This window comes from Wolffia australiana, chromosome 4 (assembly GCF_029677425.1).
Source record: "Wolffia australiana isolate 7733 chromosome 4, ASM2967742v1".
NCBI classification, from domain to species: Eukaryota; Viridiplantae; Streptophyta; class Magnoliopsida; order Alismatales; family Araceae; genus Wolffia; species Wolffia australiana.
In genome coordinates this window covers 15,887,551-15,912,887 of record NC_135838.1, presented here as the reverse complement: position 1 = coordinate 15,912,887, position 25,337 = coordinate 15,887,551, and the positions used below count along the sequence as shown (strand labels likewise).

General features: G+C 48.2%; 1 protein-coding gene across 2 annotated transcripts in view; it reads left to right on the top strand.

The window, feature by feature from the left end:
- LOC144702082 (UBQ, helicase-c and DEAD-like helicase domain-containing protein) overlaps positions 1 to 25,337 on the top strand; it is a 67,406-nt gene that overhangs the window by 27,007 nt on the left and 15,062 nt on the right. The window contains exons 15-20 of one of the 2 annotated variants that reach the window (XM_078573955.1): positions 1,698 to 1,805; positions 1,899 to 1,974; positions 14,574 to 14,710; positions 14,780 to 14,939; positions 15,010 to 15,177; positions 15,258 to 15,374. In XM_078573955.1, the coding sequence (XP_078430081.1) occupies positions 1,698 to 1,805; positions 1,899 to 1,974; positions 14,574 to 14,710; positions 14,780 to 14,939; positions 15,010 to 15,177; positions 15,258 to 15,374 (766 nt within the window). The remainder of the gene's footprint in view (positions 1 to 1,697; positions 1,806 to 1,898; positions 1,975 to 14,573; positions 14,711 to 14,779; positions 14,940 to 15,009; positions 15,178 to 15,257; positions 15,375 to 25,337) is intronic. The other variant, XM_078573956.1, reaches the window with a different exon arrangement.

The window sequence follows — 25,337 nt, the reverse complement described above, 5'->3', positions numbered from 1 at the left end:
AGGGGGTGGATATGACAACGACGGGTAAAGGGTGCTAGACGGGTATGTATGGAGGGATAAAACAGACCACAGAAATCCACACGGCCAAATTCGGAGTTTAAAACCGATGAAATATTGGTGGTGCAGCTCTGATCCTCGTCGAGGGCGGGAGTACTGTCTTCACCCACCGCAATGATGCCAAGGCACCAAAATCAATACCCGAATTCACGTCTCGAGGGAAACTCACGAAAGAGAGAGAACTTGGAAAATCCAAATCAAATCGAGTCTGATGGCAATGGAGAATTCTCGCAGAACACTGGACGAGGAACACTTCGACACCAAAGAGTTCAGGCGTACCTCGGCACCGTAGTGCGTGAAGAGGCTGCGGGGAATTCTGATCGCAACGAGGCTGGGCGAATCCGGGCGTTGAGAGGCCCACTGGACGAGAAAGTTTGGGCGTTCCTGACGTTGAACGGCCCTGGCAGAGAGTGCGACAGACGAAGGGACGCGGATTTGACAATCGTGCGCGGGCACAGGTGCGGATGGCGATCTTGGACAGCCTCAGGGCGATAGCCTTGGGCGGCCAAGGATTGGCGGTCTTAGGCGGCCAGGGGTGGCTACCCTGGGCAGCCTAGGGCGGGCTGCCTTGGGCGGCCTGGGGTGGTTGCCCTGGGCAGCCTAGAGTGGTCGGCCTTGGGCGACCTGGGGCTGCGGCCTTGGGCGGCTTGGGCAGGCTGCCCTAGGCGGCCTGGGGTGGCGGCCGTGGGGCTGCCTTGGGCGGCAGCCTTGGGCTGCCTTGGGCGGCAGCCTAGGGCGGCATGGGGCGGCCTGGGGCGGCGGCCTTGGGCTGCCTTGGATGGCAGCCTGGGGCCGGCCTGGGCGGCAGCCTTGGGCTGTCTTGGGCAGCAGCCGGGGGCGGCCTGGGCGGTGGCCCTGGGCTGCCTTGGGGCGGCCTGGGCGGCAGCCTTGGGCTGTCCTGGGCGGCGGCCTTGGGCTGTCTTGGGCGGCAGCTTGGGGCGGCCTGGGCGGCGGCCTAGGGCTGCCAAGGGCGAGGGACAAGAAGGGGAGAGAAAGAGAGAGAAGAGGGAGGGAGAGGAAGGAGACCGGCGACGCGAGATGGCGGCGGCGGCAGAGGCGGCGGCGGTAGGGTTGGGGAAAGGATAGGGGAGGCTGGGCAGTCCTCCAAGAAGAGTTAAACAAAAACTCGATTCTTGAATAATGACTGCCTAACTGTTTCTTGAGACAGTGGCCTATACATTTAGGCCTTGGAGGAAAGAGAAAATACAACTTAACGACGAAAAACTAAAGACGAGTTATGAAAGACGAAAGACGTGCTTTGTGTCACGTCAAGGGGCAGTTGTTGATCTGCCGTTGGCGACGTGTCATGATGCGTGAAGGGGCGTGCGTGCGTGGAGATGTGCGTGATGCCGGAGTGTTGACTTCATCCGATGAGGGTGGTGGCATGTCTGTAGCGGCGGCGTTGACTTTGGTTGACGGTGGCGGAGTGTCCGTAGAGGCGGCGTTGACTTCGGTTGACGGTGGAGACGCGTCCAATGTCGATGCGTTGGCGTCCTCGTCATCAATTTACCGAAATATTACATTTCTGGCTAGTCAAGACTGAAATTCAGATATCTTAGTGTCACTAAAATTCATATGATGTATAATTTTATCCATTTGTGAAAAAAACTTATTTTAAACTTAAATTATGTATTTTGTAGCCCAATATATGAGGTTTCATGTCTCCTAGCAGAAATGGTTCAACATGGCCTACGGTGCATTACATTTTGCAAGTCACGAAAACTGTGCGAACTTATTCTTTGCTACACGTATGATGTTTCTTCTTCTCAAAAGATCTATGGCCTCCTCTTTTTAATCTCGTCAATTTTTTTGAGGCTCTACATTTTTGCTTTGGTTCACAGGCGCCAAATTCTGAGAAATGTGGCACCTGATCTTATTGATTCAATCTCTGTCTATCGAGCTGGCTATACAGCAAAGGTATATCAGTCCCACACACTTTCACACTTGTCTAAATTTTACTCATTTCACATATATTTTAGCTTTATTTTTGAAGTACAAGGGTAGTTTGTTTGGGTTTTAGAGTGAACCGTTCACTTATCTTGGAGGAAGAGTTATAGGTATATATACCTACTAATTATAAACATAAACTTGAATGAGAATAGAACTTTAATTTGGTATTAAGGTGATGGGATTTTCCTTTATCAGCTGTTTTGGTTGGGTTGTGAACTACAGTGGGCCCATTAATTTGATTTTTTTGTAAAGGAGTGGGGCCAATAATTGAGGAGGCCTGGTTACAATAGTGATGTAAATGGAAAGAAATCTTAAAAATGTGTATGTACAATGGGTGGAGAGGTAACGAGAGTAGAGGAGGATCTGGTCTTGAATGTCCTGAAGGACAGGTATGGACCCGAGCTTGATTGGGAGGGGAGTTCAGCTAGAGTTCATGGGGAGTCTCTCTTTTGGAGTGGTTTGCACAAAGTTGTTCCCTGTCATTGAGAATTTTTTGATGCCAAACTGGAGGACGGCTCTGGCTTCCGATTTTAGAAAGAAAACAGTATCCTAAAGGGGAAGTTCCCGAGGCTCTTTGCCCTCGCGCCAAATCTGCAGGCCACAGTCTGTGAAGGCAGTGACGCAGTATGGAACCCCATCTTGATAGGGGCCTTATAGGAGTGACGGTTTGAGGAACTGATGGGGATGCAGCAAACGCTCAAATGTCTCAGCCAATAGAGTGAGTCACATGCTGGCTGGGAGTGGCATGGGCCACCTTTTTTGGTTAGGAATGCCTACATGCGAATCTGAGGGAAGTAGTGGAGGAACCGATGGTCAGCATCACATGTGCTTGGTTGTTGAAACAAACAGTTCCCCTCAAGGTGAGGCTCTTCAGCTGGTTGTTAAGGCGGCAACGATTAGTGACACTAAAAAATCTGGTCCCAAGGGCCTCTGAAGAATATCCAATGTACTAAAGGGCCGATGAAGATTGCTCTCACCTCTTGTTCACTTTTCAGTTCGCCTAGGGAGTATGGACATTGCAGTGGATTTCAGGAGTGGATTCAGCAGATTTGGGCCTCAGTCAGGGACAGCAGACACTGAAGCAAGAGGGAACGGAGAAAGACAAACGAATTCTGCAGAATATCCTCTACTGAATCTTGGAGAAAAACATTTTTTTTGACAAAAAGATGGGGGAGATCACATAAAGTTGGTGACTATGGATGAGATAAAAATATATTATGTTTAAGTACATGTAGGGCTACAAGGCCAACTGGGCTTTTACACCATGTAGTGGTTAAGGTATGCGATGATGGCATGGGATAAGGTATGTCGCCCAGTCAAAAGAGGCGGTCTGGGGGTACTACACATACAGAGTATGAACATGGCCCTTCTAACGAAATGGGTGGAGAGAATCATGAATCCATGAGGGGATCTGGTCATCCATTTATTGCGTGACATCTATGGTGGGGGACTGAATTGGGACAGAATGGCAGGCCCACACCATGGAGCATCCCCATTCTGGCAAGGGCTGAGGCAGGTTTTTCCAAGAGTACAAGGTTTTTTCTTGGCCAAGTTAGGCGATGGGACGGCATTCCGATTGGAGAGACGCATGGTCACCACGGGGTATTCTTTGTGAGATATTCCCTAGACTGTATGCTCTTGCCCAGGAGCAAGATGCCCATGTGTGTAACTGCTGGGAGGGAGCGTGGAACCCGACTATACGTGGGGCCTTATCTAACCAGTGTGTGTCCGAGCTCATCGATATGTAGCAATCCCTATTATAGTTAAGACCAGAGGATGGAGAAAAGGACAGGTGAGAGTGGACAAATGGCCCCTTCTCGGTTCGAAAGGCTTATACGATGATCCGACGGGGGCAAGAGGATGACAGGGCACTAGTCAGTGCATACAGGTTCATATGGCGACAAAGAGTCCCATTGAAGGCAAGATTTTTTGGATGGTTGCTAGCAAGGAAAAAATTAATGACCAGAGTCTTTACAAAAGGCTATACCCAGATGCTTCGCCACAATGCGTGCTATGTATGAACGGGGAGGACCATCTCTTCTTTGAATGCTCCTTTGCTCGCACGGTTTGGGCCAGCCAGCCACTTCTAAGGTTGAAGGTGACATCTGAAGTGGCTTTTTGGGACTCGGCACAGAATTGCGCGGGTAGAGGAAACAAGGACGGGAGCCGAGCTCTAGCGGTGTTGTGGGCCATTTGGTTACATAGAAACGAGGTGGTGTTCCGAGGAAGAAGGGCTTTTACAGATGGAGCAATACATGAAGCAGAAGGAATTATAGCCGCATGGTCATCCCATGCGACGGGAGGTGTAGGGAGATTTTGAAGATGACTGAAAGGAATGTATAGGGCCTCCATGGTCCAATTGGGAGGTTCACCGATTCATTGGGTGTTCATCCCTAGTTATAGTTCAAAAAAAAAAAACACCATGTAGTGGTTAAACCCACAGCTATTTGTACCACAATGTCAGACGATGCTTCCTGTTTGTTGAAGATGACTTCGTTCCTATGTAGCTATAGTGCCCATAGCACTACGAAGGATCGAACCCGTCACTCCCACCCCCTGAGTGCACCACATTGCATAGAGTCCCAAAACGCCTCCTTTGAGGAGACATCCACCCTTGTGGTTGGCTGAGAGATCCTCACTGCTCGTGCAAAGGGGCAATTGATATAGAGGTGAGCACTATCCTCATCACTATTTGTGCTTATAGCACATTGTGCCGAAGCTTCGTGCCATGTCTTCCGGACAACCTTTGTCACTATTCGTTAGAGGAGACATCCAACATGAAAAATTCACTATAAGGGGGAACTTTTGTCGCTATGTGATGCAACATGTGTGGAGGACCTTCCGTTCCGCATAAGCATTTCGAATAGAGAAGGTTGCGCCTATCCACTCCCACGCATCCTATGTACCTCCCATCAGGCACAATTATACTAGGGTTTGTTGCATCCTCATATAATCTTCCATTCTTTGGTCGGATAGTGTGTTGCCCAGGTTTGTGGTCCATGTGCCACCCAGCATTCTCTAACTATGGCATGGGGGGTCTGTGCAAGGGCAAACAGGCGTGATAATTCAGTCTTCAATGTGTCTTGAGGGGACCATGCATCTAGCCAAACCGGAATGCTGTGCCACCCCCTAGCTTGGCTTCGAAGAAATATCGGACATGAAGAGACACGTGCCTCAGCCCTTGCCATAATGTGAAGGCTGCTTAGACTAGATTTCCACAAACTTCCCAGTCCAAGCCTGAGCCATAAATGTCTTTCGAAACCCATGTACCATAGCTGTATCCTGTCCCATAAGTTTGTATACCCATTTGGCCAGTAATGATTGGTTGAGATCTTGCAATTTCAGTACTCCTAGCCCCCGGCAAGTGAACTGGTCTGCACACGATATCCCATGGTATGAGGTTCATCCCCCTTCTTTCCTCCAATGCTTGGCCCCATTGGTAATTTCAACACTATGAAGTAGAAAATGGGTATTGCTGGTGACACATGTTGCAGTAGCACCAATCTGGCCCCCCTCGACAATACTCTGGTTTGCCATCCCTCCAACTTCTGCGCTACCTTCTCCATTAGTGGACACAAATTTGTGGATTGGTATGACCCCCTGTCAATGGGAGACCCAAATATTTTATGAGAAGCATACCACTAGGTGTCCCCAAGGCTCTAGAACATAGGGCTTCCTCTTCTTGCGATAATCCAAAACCAATAAAAGCTGATTTGGTGCGTTTAATATGTAGTCCCGAACAGTTCGCGAAAAGGTCTAACAAGATGCTTAGGTTTTAGCCTCCCTCTCAGCCCTCTGAATGAAAAAAGTGGTATTATTTGCATATTGCGGATGAATAACACCTGCCGGGAAATTAGGCGTCCAAAAACCTTTCAGCAGCCAGTTGGAACAAGCCTTCACTGTGCTTATGGCATGGACCTCTGCGGCCAAGACAAAGAGTAGCGAGGCCATCAAATGTGGCCATCACATCTGGACCGACAATATTCCAACATTTGCTGTAAAAGAAGACCGCGATGCCATCTGGACCTAGAACTCCCTCCCCATTCAATCCTTTAATCGCTGCCTTGACCTTGTCTTCTGAAAAAGGTTGGATCAATTCCTCTTCCTCCTTGCTCCCTTGCTGCACCACCTCCATCTACTCCGTTTTCCGTTTTTGTAGAAGGATCTGAAATGGTCTGTAATGGCTTGCCCCACTGCCCGTGTACCAGTGCGTTCCCTCTGTCCCACCTTTATTTTCAATATTTGGTTTGTACGTCTCCTGCCATTCGCCACCAGATGGAAAAATCGCGTGTTTGCATCCCCTGCGTGTAGCCATAATTGTCTTGACCGCTGTCTCCAATCCATCTCCAATTTCTTGTCTTCCTCCGCTACCATGCCCTGCCATCTTCTACGTTCTTGAACCTCTTCTCCCTCTAGATTCCTGATGTCTTCCAAATCATCCAATTGCTTTACTTTGACTAGAGCATCATTCCTCCTCTTTTTCCTGATATCCCAAACTTGTTTCCGATACCCATCAAATGTTGCCGCAATCCTTTCAATTTCTGGGGGATGGTCTCTATGTCTGACCTTGCTCTTGGCAGTGTAGTCCATGCTTTCGCTATCTCGTCATTGAACTTTTCTTCATGGAACCACGATTTATCCATCTTGAAATATGTGGGTCGCCTGAAAGCCTCATTGGTCGCCCATACGATGGGAGTATGATCCGATAGCGGCCTTGGTATTGATCTCACATCGGCATTAGGAAACTTCTCTGCCATCTCTACTGAGCATAGAAACCTGTCCAGTCTACATTTCATTTCACCTCCTGCCATGCTCCTCCATGTGTACACGCAGTCTACTGGCCCCATTTCTTGCAGGTCTGCTTAGCTATGAATGACCAAAAATCTGCTGAGTCAGGGTCTAGCCCTCCCTTGTCCTCTGGCCTGTCCACAGCCTCTAGTGTTGTATTGAAATCTCCCCCGAACAACATTGGCGATCCTTGGAATTTAGAAGCCACTTCTGTCAGCTCCCCCCATAAAACACTCCTCCTTGCTGCATTTGCCAGGCCATACACTGATATTATTACCATCTCAAAATCATCACTTCTCCTTTTTAGCTTAGCTGCTGCCGTCGCTTGCCTTGACAAGGTTTCTACTTCATCAAACAGTCTTATTCCAAGCTATTATCATGCCACCAGATCGTCCAGCTGAATTGACTGCAAGGAAGCCCTCAAGAAAACCTTGACCAACTGTGCTCCACACTCTTTCTTCACAACTTTCCAACATCGTTTCCTGCAGGCATACTACTGTGGCTCCCCATTCTTTCAGATGGCTTCTTATTACCCCACGTCTCCTTTCATCCCAAAGCCCACGAACATTCCATGAAATACACTTCATGGGCGTACCTGATCAGCCCCTTGTCTGCTCTCACCAGTATCCCTATCCATCTGTTACTGTATGGATCCGAGAGCTAGAATCCCTATCTTCTTCCCCCCAGCATCTGTCTACCAACTCATTCACAGCTATACAGTCATCCATCTCAGTTTTCGCCTCATACATGGGCTTCTGATCGGATATTGACTATTTGTACTGAATAATGATATTCAAGAAGAACTTCTCAAAATATATCTCGATCAACACTTGTACTATACAACGAAAAATCTTGGTCGATACTATCTCAGATCCAAGAGTTCAATAGAGTCCGACAGTAGATTGGGGATAAGAGAAAGAATGAAGAACCAAATCTGAGGAGTAGCTGGAAGTAACACCCGGATTGAGGTAGATTAGCTGGGGCCGGATTGGACTCCTCAACTCCCGCGAAGAAGTATCTCCTCTCGACGGTCAACGAACAGCAACTGCTTTCTTGATGCCCGATGGAGCCCCCCTCAACTGCCTTATATAGCACTCCCGCTCTTTATTCAAAATCTCACACGTGCACCTTAGTTTGCACGAGTGACAGAAGCTTGGCGCCTCCTCTTGCATTGGTAAGTCTTCACCAAGGACTTATCAGCTTATTGCCTTTTCAATCATAGTTTCCATGTCTCGAATCTACTTCCTCTTCATGTACTACCTCTGCTCCCTTCATAGTCCTCTCATTCTGCTCCTTCGTGTTTTTCTCAACAGTGGGCTGCTCCTCTCTTGTTCCCTGCTACTCTAATAATTGACCCTACCTTGCGTGATTCCACAAAACGAACAAAAACTCCTTTCTCAACTACCAGCCACCCCTTTGAGCCTGTCTCATCCCGTACAAACCACCATTTTCTTCTATAACTAATGAGTTTGCCAAAAATATCCCCCTTCATGATCGGTCGTCCCATGTGCAATCTTCTCGGTGCTCCACGCTAGGTTTGTCCCACCATTCTTGGTCCTGCACCTTCGGTCAGGCCAGCAGGTTGCTTGCCCTCTAGGATGACCATCTCATCTTGTAAATCTATATTCTTTCGTTGAGTATTCGGCTAGGCATTTGGCGCGCCATCCTTCAGTTGTGTGTTATCTGCTTGTGAGGTTTGTGTCGTTGAAAAAGCCCAAGATGCCTTGGTCTCATAGAGGTCCTCTCTGTTAGTAGTCATCGTCCCGCTGGATTCTTCATTTACTCTCTGCCATGAACAGAGCCTCCAACAGTTGTGGAATGTCGACAAACTTCACCAATACTTTGGTATGCCCATGCTGCCACTCAGTCGATAAAATTGCCTTTCTTGGGCAGCTCCTTGCCTTCGCCTCTCGCACCTCAGGCGGCGATGCCGATGGGGGGTGGCACACTGACACCCTCACCCTGCATGTACCTTATGGCCATCGTAGCATAATCCAAGGTGGAGGTGAGAGACCCCTGTCCACGTCAACTTCTAATATTGTTACATTCGGGGTCTCTATAATCCAAACCCATTGATATTATATGACGTAGTTGACTAAAGGGTCTAACTAAGGCCGCTAGTACAGTATGAGCCTGATATCCCATTGGCATCCCGTAGAGAGTCCCATCTGGGGGAAGCACTTGATATTATCTTATCAATCCGCACGCTGACACATATGCCCTCATGGACACCCCCCGTAAGAAGATCTGTCAAATCTCCAAAGCTCCACCTCTCCCAAGTGCAGGAATATCATCCATAACTCCCACTTGACCTCTTCATTATCCCCACAGCAGGGACTTTGCGACGGGGGAAGGGGTGCTCGGGCTCCTAAAGCAGGGAGTCTGCCAGGGGGGGGGAGAATAGGGCTCCCACGGGCAGAGTAGAGAAACTGTTGAGAAGAGAAGAGAAATTGATTTTGGTTACTCTTGAAATGAAGGGATACATGCCCTTATATCGGACTGAGAGAGAGAGTATGAGTAATTTATCCCATGTGGGACTAAGAGAAGGAACCCTTAGTGGGCTAAGGGTCTAGTGGGCCTAATAGGCCACACCATCTATTTCCTAACAGAAACATCTTCTAAGTATAACTTAAATGATCATAGGAAAGATAATTGGCGATGGGACAAAGGGGTCTCTGAGTGCAACTCTGGGGTCTCCTTATGTAATGCAACGGGCCTCTGAAGACCTTCCTCAGTTGGTTAGTTCAGCTCTCTAGACCCCGACTTGGACACATCAGGAGTATCTTCCTCAGTATCCTCTTGTAGATGTTTTAGACTTGGTGTTGGACGGTGCCTATCAGGTATGCAAGTGTCAGCAGATTCATTCCCAGAGTTTTTCTCCATATTTCTCAGTGATTCCAATATCTATAAGTCAAATTGCAGACTTAATGGATCAAATGGTGAATAAGTTGATTCATCGGTTGGCCGTTGAGAGTTCTGACCGCTATAGAACGCCACAAATTCAACAAATTTCATGCTGGTAGAGATAGAAACATTGAATGGGGGGTGATAGCCCCTGAAACAGTTATGGGTAGATGATTAGCCAAGACATATACATTTGACTGAATGGGGATCGAGTTTCCCAACTGTAGGTGAGGAATCATGAGCATGAGGTACACAAGCAAAACCCAAGGGAGAAGAAGAGCTTTCCACTACGCCGGAGGGAACAAACTAGAGAGTTTCCAAAGGGCTAACATAAGTCAGAGTCCTTGATTTGATGCAATTACTCAGATGGGTACTCGCCAGAATGGCCTCTTCCTAGTAGAATTTGGGGGCATCTTGGTGGGGTATCAGTGTCATAGTAGTTAACAATACATAACCACTCTGTCTTTTAGTGAGCCCATTTTGTTGAAATGTTCACGCATGATGATTCATGAATGATACCCCTCCAATACTATATGAGCAATAGGTGAGAACTGAAGAACGTATAAATATTGGAGTCTATGTAATTGTGGGCATTATTGGAGTGGAAGAGTCTAGGGGATGCAACAAATTGATTTTTGATGAGGACATGGAATAAAATGATAGTTTAGCTAAGGTTGGATTTCTTTAGTAATTGTAACGTGAAGTAGGTGGTTTGATCAACAAATTTTGCCAACCATCTCGTGCCCAAAGTGTTAGGAATGGGAGCAGCTCTTTATATACCACTGTGAATGACAGAAAAGAGAAGACAAGCGTGAAGAAGTATCAGAGGGGGGTACATTATTCCAGTATGTTTTGCCAAACAACATGATTCACAAACAAACTCGTACATAGGCCATCCATGAACAAACGAGAGAACATTATATTTAGAGTAGGGAAGGATGGTCCAATCATCGATGAAGGAGCCAACGATGGTAGTGCAACAATGAAGAAGCCAAAGATAATTGTGCAATGCAGAGGATAGTATCTCTAATATCAGATATCAAAGGAGAGTGATGGAGGATGTAGAGACCACCTCCATCCTCAGAAAGTATAGTCGTCGGCTCCAACACCTTATCATGATAGAAACATGAATTAGTTATGAAGGATAAGTCCTAGCCCAAGTTTTGAATAAGATGACAAAGAGAAAAGAGATTAACGGTAAGACATGAGACATAAAGAACATGGGTGAGTGTAAGGTGAGAGGAGAATAGGATATACCCCATGCTGGCGACGATAAGTAGGTTACCCGATAGAGTACTATAATTTTAAGAACTAAGGGAGGGGTTGTAAATGATGACACAATGAGATTTAAGGGCCATTTGGGTTGTGGCATCTGAGTTTAGGATTCATTGTATCCAAGAAGACAACAGAGATGAAATGACAGTTTTTATCTCCATGAACCAGTAAAGTAGAGCCAACCACATTTGACTGAAGTTAGTGATGGAGTTGACTTATTTTTTTGTCTGTGAGCGGCTGATGGTTAGGGTACCCCTGGAAGAGTACAAAGTGTAATAGGAGGAGAGACCAGGGCAGGGAATGGTGCTGTAGCTTGAGAAGCATGAGAAGCTGGAGTGATCACCAAGTGGCTTTGATGAGTATTCTTGACCATCATCTTGTAGTAAGACTCTATGTTATGATCACATTTTTCAATGGTTTAAAAATAAGAGGATCTCTGTTGGTCTCATGACCATGTGGCACCGACTTCAAGATCGCGGATGCCCTAGATACATATGAGACACTGGGGACAACCTGCCGGGGATAGCATATGAGACAACCTGCCCTAGATACACACGGGATGAGAGATCCAAGATTTTGGATAGCCATTGCAGATGCTAGTTCAATGTGAATGCAAAGGTGCCTCCTTATTCCGGACAATATGAAGAGCCTCTTGATAGCTCAGAATCTTTCGAGATAGATGAGCTAGCTGTGCAGAAACTCGTACTAGATTCAATCCCATGACGAATTTTATACCTGGAATTGGGATCAGGGACATGGAGTGATCCTAATTGACCCATATAGAAGTCAATTAATTGGTATATTTCATAACAGATTGGATACCTTGGACCAAATTTGTGGAGTGAGCCGCAAGATAATAGATAAATGTTCAAGTTGTCCCTTTCAAATGAAATTCTTTAGTGGTGTACCATATCTTTTTGCCGAAGTTGAGAAATGATAATTCACCAGCAAAAGATGGACTAATGTTTTCAAGGATTTAGTGGTGAAAAATACCATCAACATCAAGCAAATGATCATAATGAGAATCCTCAAACAAAATTGAGTTGTGAGAGTCGAAGGATAGTGCCAATGACTCAATCCTGGTGTTGATGGAGTGGACGTCCCCATCGCAAAGTGGCGGTGGATGTAGTTGGGTCGTTGATGGTCATGATGTAAATTAGCAGATGATCAAGAATGAGTACATACTCAGATCTGGATGCATAGCAGCAGGGTTCATGCCAGCAGAGTGGATGGTTGCAATCGCGGAGCTAATAGGAGTGCTGGGGAAGGCAGAGGGAGCAGTGGCAGAGTCAGAGAAAACGATAGTGAATGAAATAACACAAATGACTGCAAAAGATGGCCCAAGCCCTAGTGTATGCTACACAATGGGGAGAAAAAATCAGGCACAATAAGAATGCAAATTTATTTGCACATTGGAGATGCGGAGTCCAGACTAGTTCTTATCCAACTTGTTGGTGATGAATTGTCTCTCCATTGTGTCGTGCTTCGTCCCATCATGTTGAACAAGATAATGTCCAATGAAAATGGTTGATTTAAAAAAAAGATGAATTGGATCTTCAGGTTATCCCTAATGCCTTTTGTCCAGATTGATTCACATATCCCTTTTAGTTCTGTGTCTGGGGGGAGGGAAGAGGGAGAGAGGGATGGAGGGATGGAGGGATTAGTCAATTTTTGTTTAAGACACTGATAAATGTCTGGTCTACTTTTTCTTCCTAGAAAATGCACAGGTCTACTGAATCTTTTAATGTGATGCAGTATAATTTTGCTTCAAGGGAGAAAAAGTACCAGAGATAACATGAGCTACTTCCCCATAAAGTAATCCATTTTTCTTAACTTCTTCATTTCAAATTCAGTGGTCGAATAATTGCTGACTGCTGAAATATTTTAGCTATCATTCCATGTTAGCATTAAACTATAACATATACCAAGAAATAGTTATTCCTCTGAAGCCTGTACTGCTGCTATGACTTTGATGGTATTGGAAAAGCAGCCAAATCTCTCTGGGAGACTATTTGAGCACATAAATATTTTTGTACTGGCAACATTCTTGGGACCCCTTAAATTCTATCCTATGTCTGTGGTGTAGTTTGGCAAACTTTTCTTCATTCAGTTCTCCATGTAAGAATACATTCTCTACACCTGTTTGCAGCATTATATTACTGATTAATGGTTATGGAAATTGAAAGCAAATAGACGAACGTCCAAGGCTAGGGAGAGATCTGAGTGTTCCAACGAGCCTCCACGAGACCAGTGAGGGGCTTTAGATCACCATGGAGGGAGCTTCGAGTGTGAGCAGCAGAGGAGAGGAAACAAGGAAAATAGAGGTGAAAAGAACTCTACTTACGAGGGCAGAGAAGCCCTAAATTTATACAGCGTTCAAGGGTTATGGTTTGAACGGTCAAAAAAACAAAATGGACATATATACAATTACAAAGACTTTTGAGTATGACTGTAAAAAAAGGAAAAAGAGATGTTATTTTGTGTTTGACGTTATCTCTGCTAACAGAAATCATGATCCAAACAGTGATCAATTAGAGCTAATTTCTCTTGTTAGGAAATAGGTGGTGTGACCTATTAGGCCCACTAGACCATTAGCCCACTAAGGGTTCCTTCTCTTAGTCCCACATGGCATAAATTACTCAGACTCTCTCTCAGCCCTATAAAAGGGCACGTATCCCTTTCTTTCAAATTAACCAAAATGTAGGTTCCTGCAATCGTTCATCTTTAAGGGTGGTGGAGGTTTCCCCTCCACTGCCCTAGCTTTTGGTTCAAACATTTCAACCGCCGGAGATCTCCGGCCCACCGCCCCTATCGATCCACGCCGCTCCGCCTCCAGCGATCTAAGCCCGCTGCCGCTCCCAGGTTAGGACTCCTCCTCGTCGCCTCATCTCCTCTCCACCCTAGTCTCGATGCCGGCTTCCTCGTCGGGATTCGCCTTTGCGTCCTCGTCCATCCCTTCTCCTTGCAGTCCTTGTCCCCCTTCTTGGCGTCCTCTGGCCAGCCTTTGTCTCTGTCTACATTATATTTCAGCTCTGATACCATGAAGAAAGAAGAAGAGGGATTGATTTTGGTTAATTTGAAAGGAAGGGATACATGCCCTTTTATAGGGCTGAGAGAGAGTCTGAGTAATTTATCCCATGTGGGACTAAGAGAAGGAACCCTTAGTGGGCTAATGGTCTAGTGGGCCTAATAGGCCACACCACCTATTCCAGGAGAAGGATATTGAAATTCTTGTTTTGAAGTACAAGTATTATCCATTTTATCATTTCTTAACGTTATGATCCGAGATCCTACCCCCTGACCAATAATACCTCTTCATCATTATAAGGTAGAGATATTGGTTAGAGGTGAAACATGTTGGGCTAATCCTAATTAATTTATTTTGGGACTGTTATGTGATAGTTTTGTTTGGCTGTCTGCCTAATTAAAGCATGCCATCGATTCCATTTTTTGAAGGATCTGTAATTGAAAAAATTTTCCACCTCAATTCTTCTATTATCTGTCTGATTCCTAATGTTTTCCGGTGGTGATGTCTCTGGTGCAATGGGTTACTCTGTCCTTTGTTGACAACTCGAATTTATGATGTTTTGGGTCTTTAGGATAGAAGATGTATAGAAAATGATCTATTTGGGGGGAAACTTCGGGGCATTGCTGCAACCAATGCTCTCGAGCTGGGGATTGACGTTGGACACATTGATGTGACACTTCATCTTGGATTTCCTGGGAGTTTTGCCAGGTATCTAAATGGAAGATTATAAATGTCTCAGATACCTGTTGATCAATAATTTGATAGATGTCGGTTTAGCTTCTGGCAGCAAGCTGGAAGGTCTGGACGAAGACTGCAACATTCTTTATCTATATTTGTTGCCTTTGAAGGCCCCCTTGATCAATATTTCATGAAATTTCCAAAGAAACTATTTGAAAATCCCATCGAGCATTGCCAAGTTGATGCATATAACTCTCAGGTTTGTTTTCAAGATTTTATCTTTTAAATATATTTAGTTCACATTGATTGATCAAAACATCTCATTACAGGTGCTTGAACAACATATCATGTGTGCTTCCCTTGAGCATCCACTTTGTATTAAGTTTGATGAGAAGTACTTTGGGCACAGATTGAACAATGCAATCTCAAACCTCCAAAAGAAGGGATATTTGAGTTTTAACTCATCATGCAATATTTGGAGCTACATGGGACCTGAGGTATATATCAAAATTAGTCTGGCTTGTAGATTATATGGTCTTTAAAATGTTGTTTAAAAGTCTTTAATTGTTTTTTTAAGAAACGGCCTGCAGTAACAGTGGGTATAAGAGCTATCGAAGCTGAAAAGTATGCTGTTGTGGACATTCAAACCAACCAGGTCCTTGATGAAATAGAGGAAAGCAAAGCATTCTTTCAGGTATCTAGTTTTATGAATTAAATGAAAAGTTTCTGCTCCATAATTTATGCTATCTTCCGAGTGATTTTACTTTTCGTGCATTGTCATTTTTTTCTTTTCTTGTTGTTACTATGATCTTTGCAGAGAAGTGACTCCTGAGTGTCTATAAATGTAGAAAATATTCTCTAGAAAAGGGTGGGCTAGAATATATTACTATATGATATTATAGCTCATTTTACTTGGCTCCATTAAAGATGAGTAGATATCTGTGTTGGTATAGTTACCATAAAGATTTCAAAACCATGCATATGGAAATGTTGGATTCAAGTACTTAATAACTGAGGCAAAAGCTATAGCTAATAGCAAGGGGGCTACTTTTCCTCTTTAAGCAGGATGTTGTGCTTCAATACTCCCCCAAAACGCTGGCCCCTTGGCTATTTTATGGCCCCAGAGTGCAGTGTGTTGCTTCTGGGATTTTGATACGGCCCCGATTTGGGACCAGATCTTTCACAATATAATACTTCCAAATTGCAATTCAATAGAGCTCAAAGTTCAACAGATTGGTGTCCAAGAAGAGTAGAGAAGGAGAGATGTTCCCGGGGAGTAAGAGAATAACAGGAACGGTAAGGAGAGAGCGAAGGGTTGCCAGGCAGCCTGGCGATGTCCACCTGGGAGAACAGGAGGGTGTCACAGAGAGGGAGAGAGAAGAGAAGAGAGCTAGAGGGAGGTAGGGAAAGGGGGGAGACTCACAGGAGTGTTCTTCTTCTTGCCCTCTACTCTCACGAGTGAGGGCTTAAATGGGAGTGACCATGGGCTGGGCCGACATTGCTGGGCTGGGCCGACATTGCTGGGCTGGGCTGTTGCCGTACCTTCCTCCGAACGTAGACGCGGTGGTGGATCATATCAGTGCTCCCCCCTACTTTGACCAGCTTGTCCTCAAGCTGGAAGTCATGGAATTGATCGCGAAGTGTGGCAGTCCGTTCCCAGGTGGCCTCGGAGGGTGGAAGGCTCTTCTAGTGGGTGAGAACCTGACAGCAGCCGGTGGAAGGATAGAAAGCAGAGATCTTCTCTGGTATGACTTGCCATACTCGATCGACAGTGAGGTGGCTAGGAAGCGGCTGGGGGGTGATGTTGACAGGCACAGCCTGCTTGAGTTGTGACACATGAAAGACTGGGTGGATGCGGGCATTCGAGGGCAACGCTAGCTTGTAGGTAACGGCACCCATGCATTGGGTAATGGCATACGGACCAAAGTAACGAGGACGGAGCTTCTCGAAGGGCCAGAGTGCCAGGGATTGCATGTGGTAAGGTCAGAGCTTGAGGTAGACCTGGGCACCCATGGTGAATTCCACCTTGTGCCGATGCTTGTCAGCATGGGTCTTCATGAGTGCTTTGGCGCGGTCGAGGTGCTGCTGAATAAGGTCGAGGTGGGCATCCCGTTCGCAAAGGAGCTTGTCAACGTCATCAACGGGAGAGGAAGCCGAGCCATATTGAAGGAGAGTGGGGGGTGGGCGACCATATACCGCCTCAAATGGAGTGGTCTTGATGGCTGAGTGGTATGAGGTGTTGTAGCTCAGTTCGGCCTAGTGCAACCAAAGACTCTGTTACGAATCTCCCTTGTGTCTACAAGAAAAGAGCAAGAAAGGCGTAACAGACTTTGGGCGGGAAAACACCCATATAAATAAAGGAGCTTAAGCAGAAAGGAAAAAAACAGGGACACAGACGAGAGACTGGCGAGAGATTCTCCACCAGGGGCGAGGAGGGAGACGATGCGGCCGAAGCCACCTTCCATCGATTTTCTTTTTCTTTAGTTCGTCTGGTTCTTCTGGGATTTCGAAAGTATTGTAATCTCCTTTGGAGACATTTGGATCTATTCAAGCTACTCGTTTTCTGGTTTTTCTAAGCAACATTCTTGAGATTTGTATCAGACTCCAGCGCTTGGGTTGGTCGCCTGAAAAATAATGGCGGTAAGCTTCTAAACTCCGGTTTAGTCCCTCGGTTTGGTCATCCGTCTCTGGGTGGTAGGCAGAGCTGTGACGAGGTTGGGTGCCTTGAAGGGTGTGCAGCTCTTGCCAGAAAGCACTCATGAATATGCTGGCCGATTGGAGACGATGGTGCTCTGAGTGCCATGCAGTCAGACCGCATCGCGAGTGAAGCGTTCAGCGATGCCCTTAGCCGAAAATGGGTGACAGAGGCTGAGGAAGTGGGCATATTTGCTGAGGCGATCCACCACTACCAAGATGGAGTCAAGACCATTTGACTTGGGAAGTCCTTCGATGAAGTCCATAGAGATGTCTTCCCAGATGCACATCGGCGTAGGAAGAGGTTGAAAGAGGCCTGACGGGGCGAGCGTGGAAGCATTGTTTTGTTGGCAGACATGGCATGCATTGATGAAAGTCTTGATGTCGCGCATAATGCCTGTCCAATAAAACTGTGAGGAAATGCGCTTATAGGTTTTGAGGAAACTCCCGTGGCCTCCCACCGGTCGTGCGTGAAACTCGTTGAGCACCATGTCAATGAAGTGGGAGAGCTTGGGTAACACCACCCTGCCATCATAGAGGAGTGTCTCGTTAGAGAAGGTAAAATGCTGTGAGGGGGCGTGGCCTGCTTTGATGACTTGAATGATAGAGGCAAGCTTTGGATCCTCAGACACGGCTTGGCGGATAGCACTCAAGTCGTCCCTGTGGGACCATGAAATGACCCAGAGGGTGAACTCCGTGGAAGACGGGATAAGGCGTTCGTGGGCATGTTTGCGCGCCCCATCTTATACTGTATGGTGAAGCGGTAGCCCAAAAGTTTGGACAGCCACCTATTGTAATCGCCTTGGACCTCACGTTGTTCCAATAAATGCTTGAGGCTTTGTTGGTCGGTGCAGATAATGAATGACTGGAAGAGCAGATAATGACGCCACTTGTGCACCGCCAAGATTATTGCAGCTCGCGCTCGTAGGTTGAACAAGTCTGAGATGTCCGCGGAAGGGTTTGGCTGAAATAGGCCAAGGGCCGGTTGTTTTGCATGAGCACTGCTCGTACGCCAGCGCCAGACGCATCTGTCTCCAACACAAACTCGTGAGTGAAGTCAGGGAGGATGAGTACCGGAGCGGTGAAGAGAGCTTGCTTCAATTGCTGGAATGCGGCTTGGGCCTCAGGCAACCATGTGTAAACAAGAAAATGATTCTATTGATAGTGAGAATAGTGATTACAAGGGTTTATATAGGGGGCCCTAATGGCCCAAAGATAGGAGGGGCCAAATATAGAGAGGGCCAAACATAGAGAGGGCCAAATAATGCTCAACACTCCCCCTCAAGCTGGAGCGTGGATGTTTTCCACACCCAGCTTGGAACAGAGCTCTTCAAACCGAGGAGCATGAAGCCCTTTGGTGAAGATATCTGCCAGCTGTTCAGCGGACGGAACATATGGCGTGCAAAAATTTCCCGATTCAAGCTTCTCTTTGATGAAATGGCGATCGATCTCGATGTGCTTTGTACGGTCATGCTGAACGGGGTCATGAGCAATGCTGATCGCCGATTTGTTGTCGCAGAACAGCTGGACAGGAGAGGGAACTGGACACCGTAGCTCACGAAGAAGCTGGGTAATCCAAAGTGCTTCGCAAAGACCATGCGCCAGAGCACGGAACTCCGCTTCAGCACTCGAGCGGGAGACCACCTTCTGCTTCTTACTCCTCCACGTAATCAAGTTGCCGCCCAAGAAGATGCAATAGCCCGATGTGGACCGTCGGTCGACGACAGAGCCTGCATAATCAGCATCAGTGTAGACTTCTAGACACATGCCTGTATGACGACGAAACAGTAGTCCACGACCCATGGTGCCCTTCAGAAACCGGAGGAGACATGAGCAGCATGAAGATGACTCTTGCGAGGAGTCTGCATAAACTGACTCAGAACACCCACTGAGTAAGCAATGTCTGGACGAGTGTGGGTGAGATAAATCAGTTTGCCCACAAGTCTTCTATATTGTCCGGGCTCAGCAAGCTCCTCATTCTCGTCGGCACCGAGTCGATGGTTCGCATCAATCGGTGTCGAAATAGGCTTGGAATCCTCCTTTACAAGCTCGCAGAGAAGATCCACCGTATACTTTCTCTGACAAATAAAAATCCCGCTCGAAGAATATGCCACCTCTATGCCAAGAAAATACCTCAACGGGCCAAGATGGCGAATAGCAAACTCCGACGAGAGATACATGGCCAGCTCAGTAATGGTCGCCGTATCATCACCCGTAATAATGATGTCATCCACGTACACAAGCAGAATAGCTACTCCCCCTGACGTGGAATGGCGGTAGAAGAGGGTGTGATCTCCATTACACTGACGATAGCCACGGCGCTTCATGGCCGTCATGAAACGACCAAACCACGCTCGAGGAGATTGCTTCAAGCCATATAGTGCTTTCTTCAGGCGACAGACAACAGACTTCGGAGACGACGGCACTAAAGAAGTATAGCCTGGAGGTAATGCCATGTAGATCTCCTCAGTCAAATCGCCATGCAGAAAAGCATTCTTCACATCATAATGCTGCAAAGTCCAGCCACGATCCGCAGCAAGAGCCAAGAGGATCCGCACTGTATTCAGCTTGGCAACGGGGGCAAATGTCGCCTGATAATCAATGTCATGCTTCTGAGTAAACCCCTGCGCCACAACCCGAGCTTTGTAAAGAATAGTAAGGGAGAAATTCATCGAAAGTGGCATCTTTAGTGACGACGAACCGATGAGAGGGTGGATGATAGCATACATAACCTTTTTGCGTGGAGGAATAGCAACGAACACGCATTTCACAGCACGAGGGTCAAGTTTATCACGACTAAGGCGATGGTTAGGCGCATAACAAACACATCCGAATACACGAGGGGTAAGATTAGTTCGGAGAGAGAGGGAGGGAAAGGCATGCTGAAGACGGTCAATAGGTATGGAAAAATCAAGCACTCTAGACAGAAGGCGGTTAAGGAGATGGATGGCGGTGGAGATGGATGGCGGTGGAGACGGCTTCCCCCCAAAGATACTTGGGCACATGCATATGGAAGAGAAGGCTCCGAGTCATTTCAAAGATGTGACGGAATTTACGTTCGGCAACGCCATTTTGTTGGGGTGTATATGGGCAAGAGGTTTCATGGATAATGCCTTTGTCTTGAAAGAAGGTGCTTAACGAGGTATTAACATAGTCTTTAGCATTGTCGGAGCGAAGCGACGGATGGACGAGAGAATTGAGTTTGAACAAGTGAGTAGAATTGGGGAATAACACGGATACCTCCGATTTATTCTTTAAGAAATAGGCCCATGTGAAACGAAAGGCGTCGTCAATGAAGATGCATAACCATCGAGATCCGAAGTGCTGTGAATAGGGAAGGTCCCCACACGCCGGTGTGATTAAGAGAACAAGGAGTGGAAGAATGAGAAGACGAGATAGGATAAGAAGTGCGATGATGTTTCGCAATTCGACAAGCATTACAAACAAATCGGTCCACAGAATGGCCTTGGAAAAGTTTTGGAAAGAAACGATAAAGGGTAGCAAAGGAAGGATGGCCGAGACGTCGATGAAGAAGCCACAAACGCTCGTGAGAAGCCGAAAGAGAGACTGCCGTAGCAGCAACAGCAAAAGAAGGCGAAGAAGGTCGAACAAGATAGAGCCCCTCATGCTCCTCAGCAATGGAAATCTTCCTCCCCGACACCTTATCACAATAAAAACATGAATGAGGGGAGAATGTAAGATCGTGATTCAAATCGCGAACAAGATTTGACAAGGAAAGAAGATGATGAGTTAGGCGTGGAACATGGAGAACTTTAGGTAATTGCATAGAGGAAGAGACGGCCACACGACCAATACCCGCCACGGTGAGAAGATCGCCGAGGCCGCTTTTGACTTTAGAGGATCCAGAAACGGGTTCATACGTTACAAAGCTCTGGATTAGGGTCATATGAGCGGTGGCACCGGAATCAAGAAGCCAAGTGGAAGATGAAGAGGGATTGTCGGAAGGAGATGGGGTGGAGGAAGAACGGTGGACATACCTCGTGGGCCAAGGAACATGAGCCCACGATCGGAGGATCAAGCAAGCGGCGGAGGCGTTCCATCTCTTCCGAGTAAAGCCGCGGCGAGGCACCAGTGGGAAGAAGTCCGTATGGCATAGGCACTTGACCCGGAGGAGGCACTTGGCTGACGGAAGGTGCGACGGTAGCAAGGTTGCTCTGTTGCACGCGCTCCGCTGAAGCTTGTAGCACGTCTCCTTGGAGTGGCCCCGCTTCTTGCAATAATTGCAAAAGAGAGAGGGATCACCCTTTGGAGACTCCTCAGACCGAGTAGTCGGACCACGCGGCAAAGAACCGGGTGGTGTCGTTGTCGATGGGCGCGCCGGAGAGGACTGAGCTACAAGTGCCGTGACCGGGGTCTGCACCTGCTGGAAGCGAGATTCTTCAATTCTGGCACTGCGAAGAGCATCCTTGAAGGTAAGCTCCTTCTCCCGATGGATTAGCTGAGCCCGTAGCGACTCATACTCCGGGTTCAGTCCCATGAGGAACTGGAACACCCGAAGTTGAAGAGTGTACTTGCGATCCACCGAGTGAGGATCCGGTGGCATGTAGTGGTCGATCTCATTCCACAAGGAGATGAGCTCCGTACTGTACTCCATAATGGTCCGGTCCCCTTGCCGCAGATTGGAGGCCCGATGCACCAACTCATACAAAGTGACGATATTATGCTTCTTGGAGTGATTCTCAAGCGCCGCTTCCCAGACTGCCTTAGCCGACTCCAGGGACAGAAATTCACCCTTAACGCTGGGTGAAATGCTGTCCAAGAGCCAGCGATGAACAATCCCCTCGACATCCAGCCAATCGTCGCATTGCCGGATCGGTCCGAGGAGGTCCGTCTTCCAGAAGGTGGCGCATGAGACGCCTTTAGGGTAATTTGGACGACTGGCGCCATTGCAACAGATTAAAGCCAGTGAACATGCCATCTGGCGGCATCCGAGGCAAAGAGAAAGGTCCTGGGAGGAAGACCAGTTTCCGACTCAATAGGCGCCGCAGGTGCATGTGGCGTCGAAGCCGGCGTCGAGTTTGGCGTAACCGAGGAGGTCGGAGCTTCAGGTGACCCAGCAGCAGCAATAGGATTCGTCATTGCTGAGATTTGGCCAAAGGAGAGGTGCTGAGATGGCTTGGACAGCACAAACGGCAGATGAAGGCCCAGTCAAAGCAACGCCCACAGTCGAAGCAAAGCTCACGGACGGCAGGCCGGACAAGCGTGCAGGAGGCTAAGGACAGCCAAAGACAAGCAAAGACAACCGTGCGCGGCGGTGGCGGCGTGGCGCGCTGTGTGCAGCGTGCGGCGGAGCGCTGCGTCGGCGCGTTGTTGCGGTTGCGCGTCGCGCGGGCTGTCGCGCTGCGCGGCCGTAAAAGCTCTTTGCGCGGCCGAAGAATGCTGCGCGCGGTGTGCGGCAGCTGCGGCTGTGCAAGGGCGACGGCTGAGCGCAGAGGGCAACGGCGGTGCACGAGATCAGGCCGGCCGGAGAGCTGCCTGAGATCTGAGCGCAGGAAGAGGAGAGTCCCAAGAACCCAGATTAGGGTTAGGGTTAGGGTTAGGGTTAGGGCTCTGATACCATGTAAACAAGAAAATGATTCTATTGATGGTGAGAATAGTGATTACAAGGGTTTATGTAGGGGGCCCTAATGGCCCAAAGATAGAAGGGGCCAAATATAGAGAGGGCCAAACATAGAGAGGGCCAAATAATGCTCAACACCATGCAAACATGCCCTTCTTGAGGAGTCACATGAGCGGTCATGCAATGGCAGTGTAATCGGCAACGAACCGCCAATAGTATTCTGCCAGTCCAAGAAACCCACGGAGTTGCCGGAGGGTGAGGGATTGCAGCCAGTCACGGACGGCACACCTTTTCGGCGTCCATGGCAACGCCCGTGGAAGATACCCAATGGCCCAAATATTCGAGCTGGTCTTGGAGGAAGAAGCATTTCTTGATGTTGACGAAGAGTGAGTGGGCGTCGAGGAGCTAGACAACTTGTTGGAGATGCTCGACATGCTTGTCCCTGGAGTGGCTATAGATAAGAATATCGTCAAAGAAGGTCCAAAACGAACCTCCGGAGGACGAGTTTGAAGACGTGGTTCATTGTCAAAACGGGCCTGGAATGTCTCTGGCGCGTTCGACAATCCAAAGGGCATGACGAGGTACTCATAGTGCCCCTAGTGAGTGCGGAACACAGTCTTGGCAATGTCGTCTGGAGGCATACGGATCTTGTGATACCCCAACTTGAGGTCAAGCTTGGAAAAGAATGCCAGGCAGTTCTTCGAGGAGCTCGTCGACTAGGGGAATAGGAAAACGGTTTGGAACCGTAATCCTATTGAGGGCGCAGTAGTCGACACAGAACCGCCACCCATTGTATTTCTTCCGGACGAGGAGAGCCAGACTGGAATAAGGGCTGGAGGGAGCGCGAATAATACCCGCTTCGAGTTGCTCCCGCACTAGTTGTTCCAACTCGTTCTTCTGGAGATGAGAATATTGATACTATCGAGAGTTGACGGGACCTGTACCGGGAAGGAAAACGGTTCGGTGGTCAAAGGTGCAACAAGGAGGTAGACCGCCCGGATGATGGAAGACCCATGGAAAGTACTGTTCCAGGAGTGCTTGCACTTCGGATGAAGCCGGGGAGACTCCAGCAGGGCTAGAGGGCGACATGTACTTAATGTTAAGCGTCCCCGGCGCCTTGTCGGATCAATGGCGCGTCGCGCCGGTGCGGCTAGTGTCGGGGTTTCCCGCCAAAGTGTGCCATACCCCGTCTACTTGGAACTTGAGGAGGAAGAGGTCCCAATGAGCTTGTGTCCAGCCGAGGGTACGGAGCCAGGAATACCCAAGGATTACGTCCGTGCTGAGGTCGTCCACTGTAAGCAAGGTGATCACCGCCGTGTACCCTTGCAATCCCACAGGGACGGCCTCCACCTATTCGTCGCCTTTACTGACGGTGTTGTTGCCATAGCTGATTTGATAGGCGTGGTCATAACTGAATGGAAGACCCAGCTCATTCGCAAGTCGACGACAAATGAAGTTTGCCGATGCCCCCGTATCAATCAGCACGGTGACAATCCTCCCTTGAATATTGCCCTGAATGTGGAGAGCATGTGGTGACTTGTGACCCATAGCGGCCAATGACTCCAATTGGACTGCATTGAGGTTGGCCTCGTTGGCCCCGTCGTCATCCTCGGAGGCCTTGTCGAGTTCGGCTTCATGCTTGCCACCCGGCTCCTCGGGGTGATAAGTGACGATATGGATGTGCAAATCCTTCTTGCAGTGGTGGCCCGGTGTGAATTTCTCATTACACTGTTAGCACAACCCTTGGGCTCGCCGGGGGAGGAACTCATCTTCCGTGAGGTTGAGGCGACGGGCCGGGGGAGGCCTCTCGCGCCCTCCCCGTTAGGACCCCTTGGTGCGGCAGCCGCAACGCGAGGAGGCGCGACTTCGAGCCCCCGAGGCGGCCTCACGGCTCGACGGTTCCCTTGGTCTTACAGTTCAGCCAGGGTCGCCTCTGCTTCGAAAGCATAGTTGTTAGTGAGAGGCCTCTCCTAGTGGGTCATGTTCTATAAACCCACTAGGCTCCCTCACTTATCACTAACTCATATTCTCTCCTCTCTCTCTCCTAGGGTATATATACCCCTCCTCATGTACATTCTGGTTAAGGAATTCATTTCCTCTCCTTCCTCCAAGCCCTAGCATGGAGTTCAACATGGTATCAGAGCCAAGCTCTTGATCCCCATCTCTAGCCCTAAGCCTGTGTGCGGGCTTCTTCTTCTTCTTCTTCTTCTTCTTCCCACCATCACCCTCTCAATCTTCTCCTTGCTCGCACGCGAGCCGCCGCCCGCAAGCCGCCGCCCGCAAGCAGCCGCCCGCACGGAGCGCCCGCCCGCAAGCAGCCGCCCGCGAGCAGCGCGCGAGCAGCGCAGCCGCCGCAGCAGCCGCCGCGAGCAGCGCCGCAGC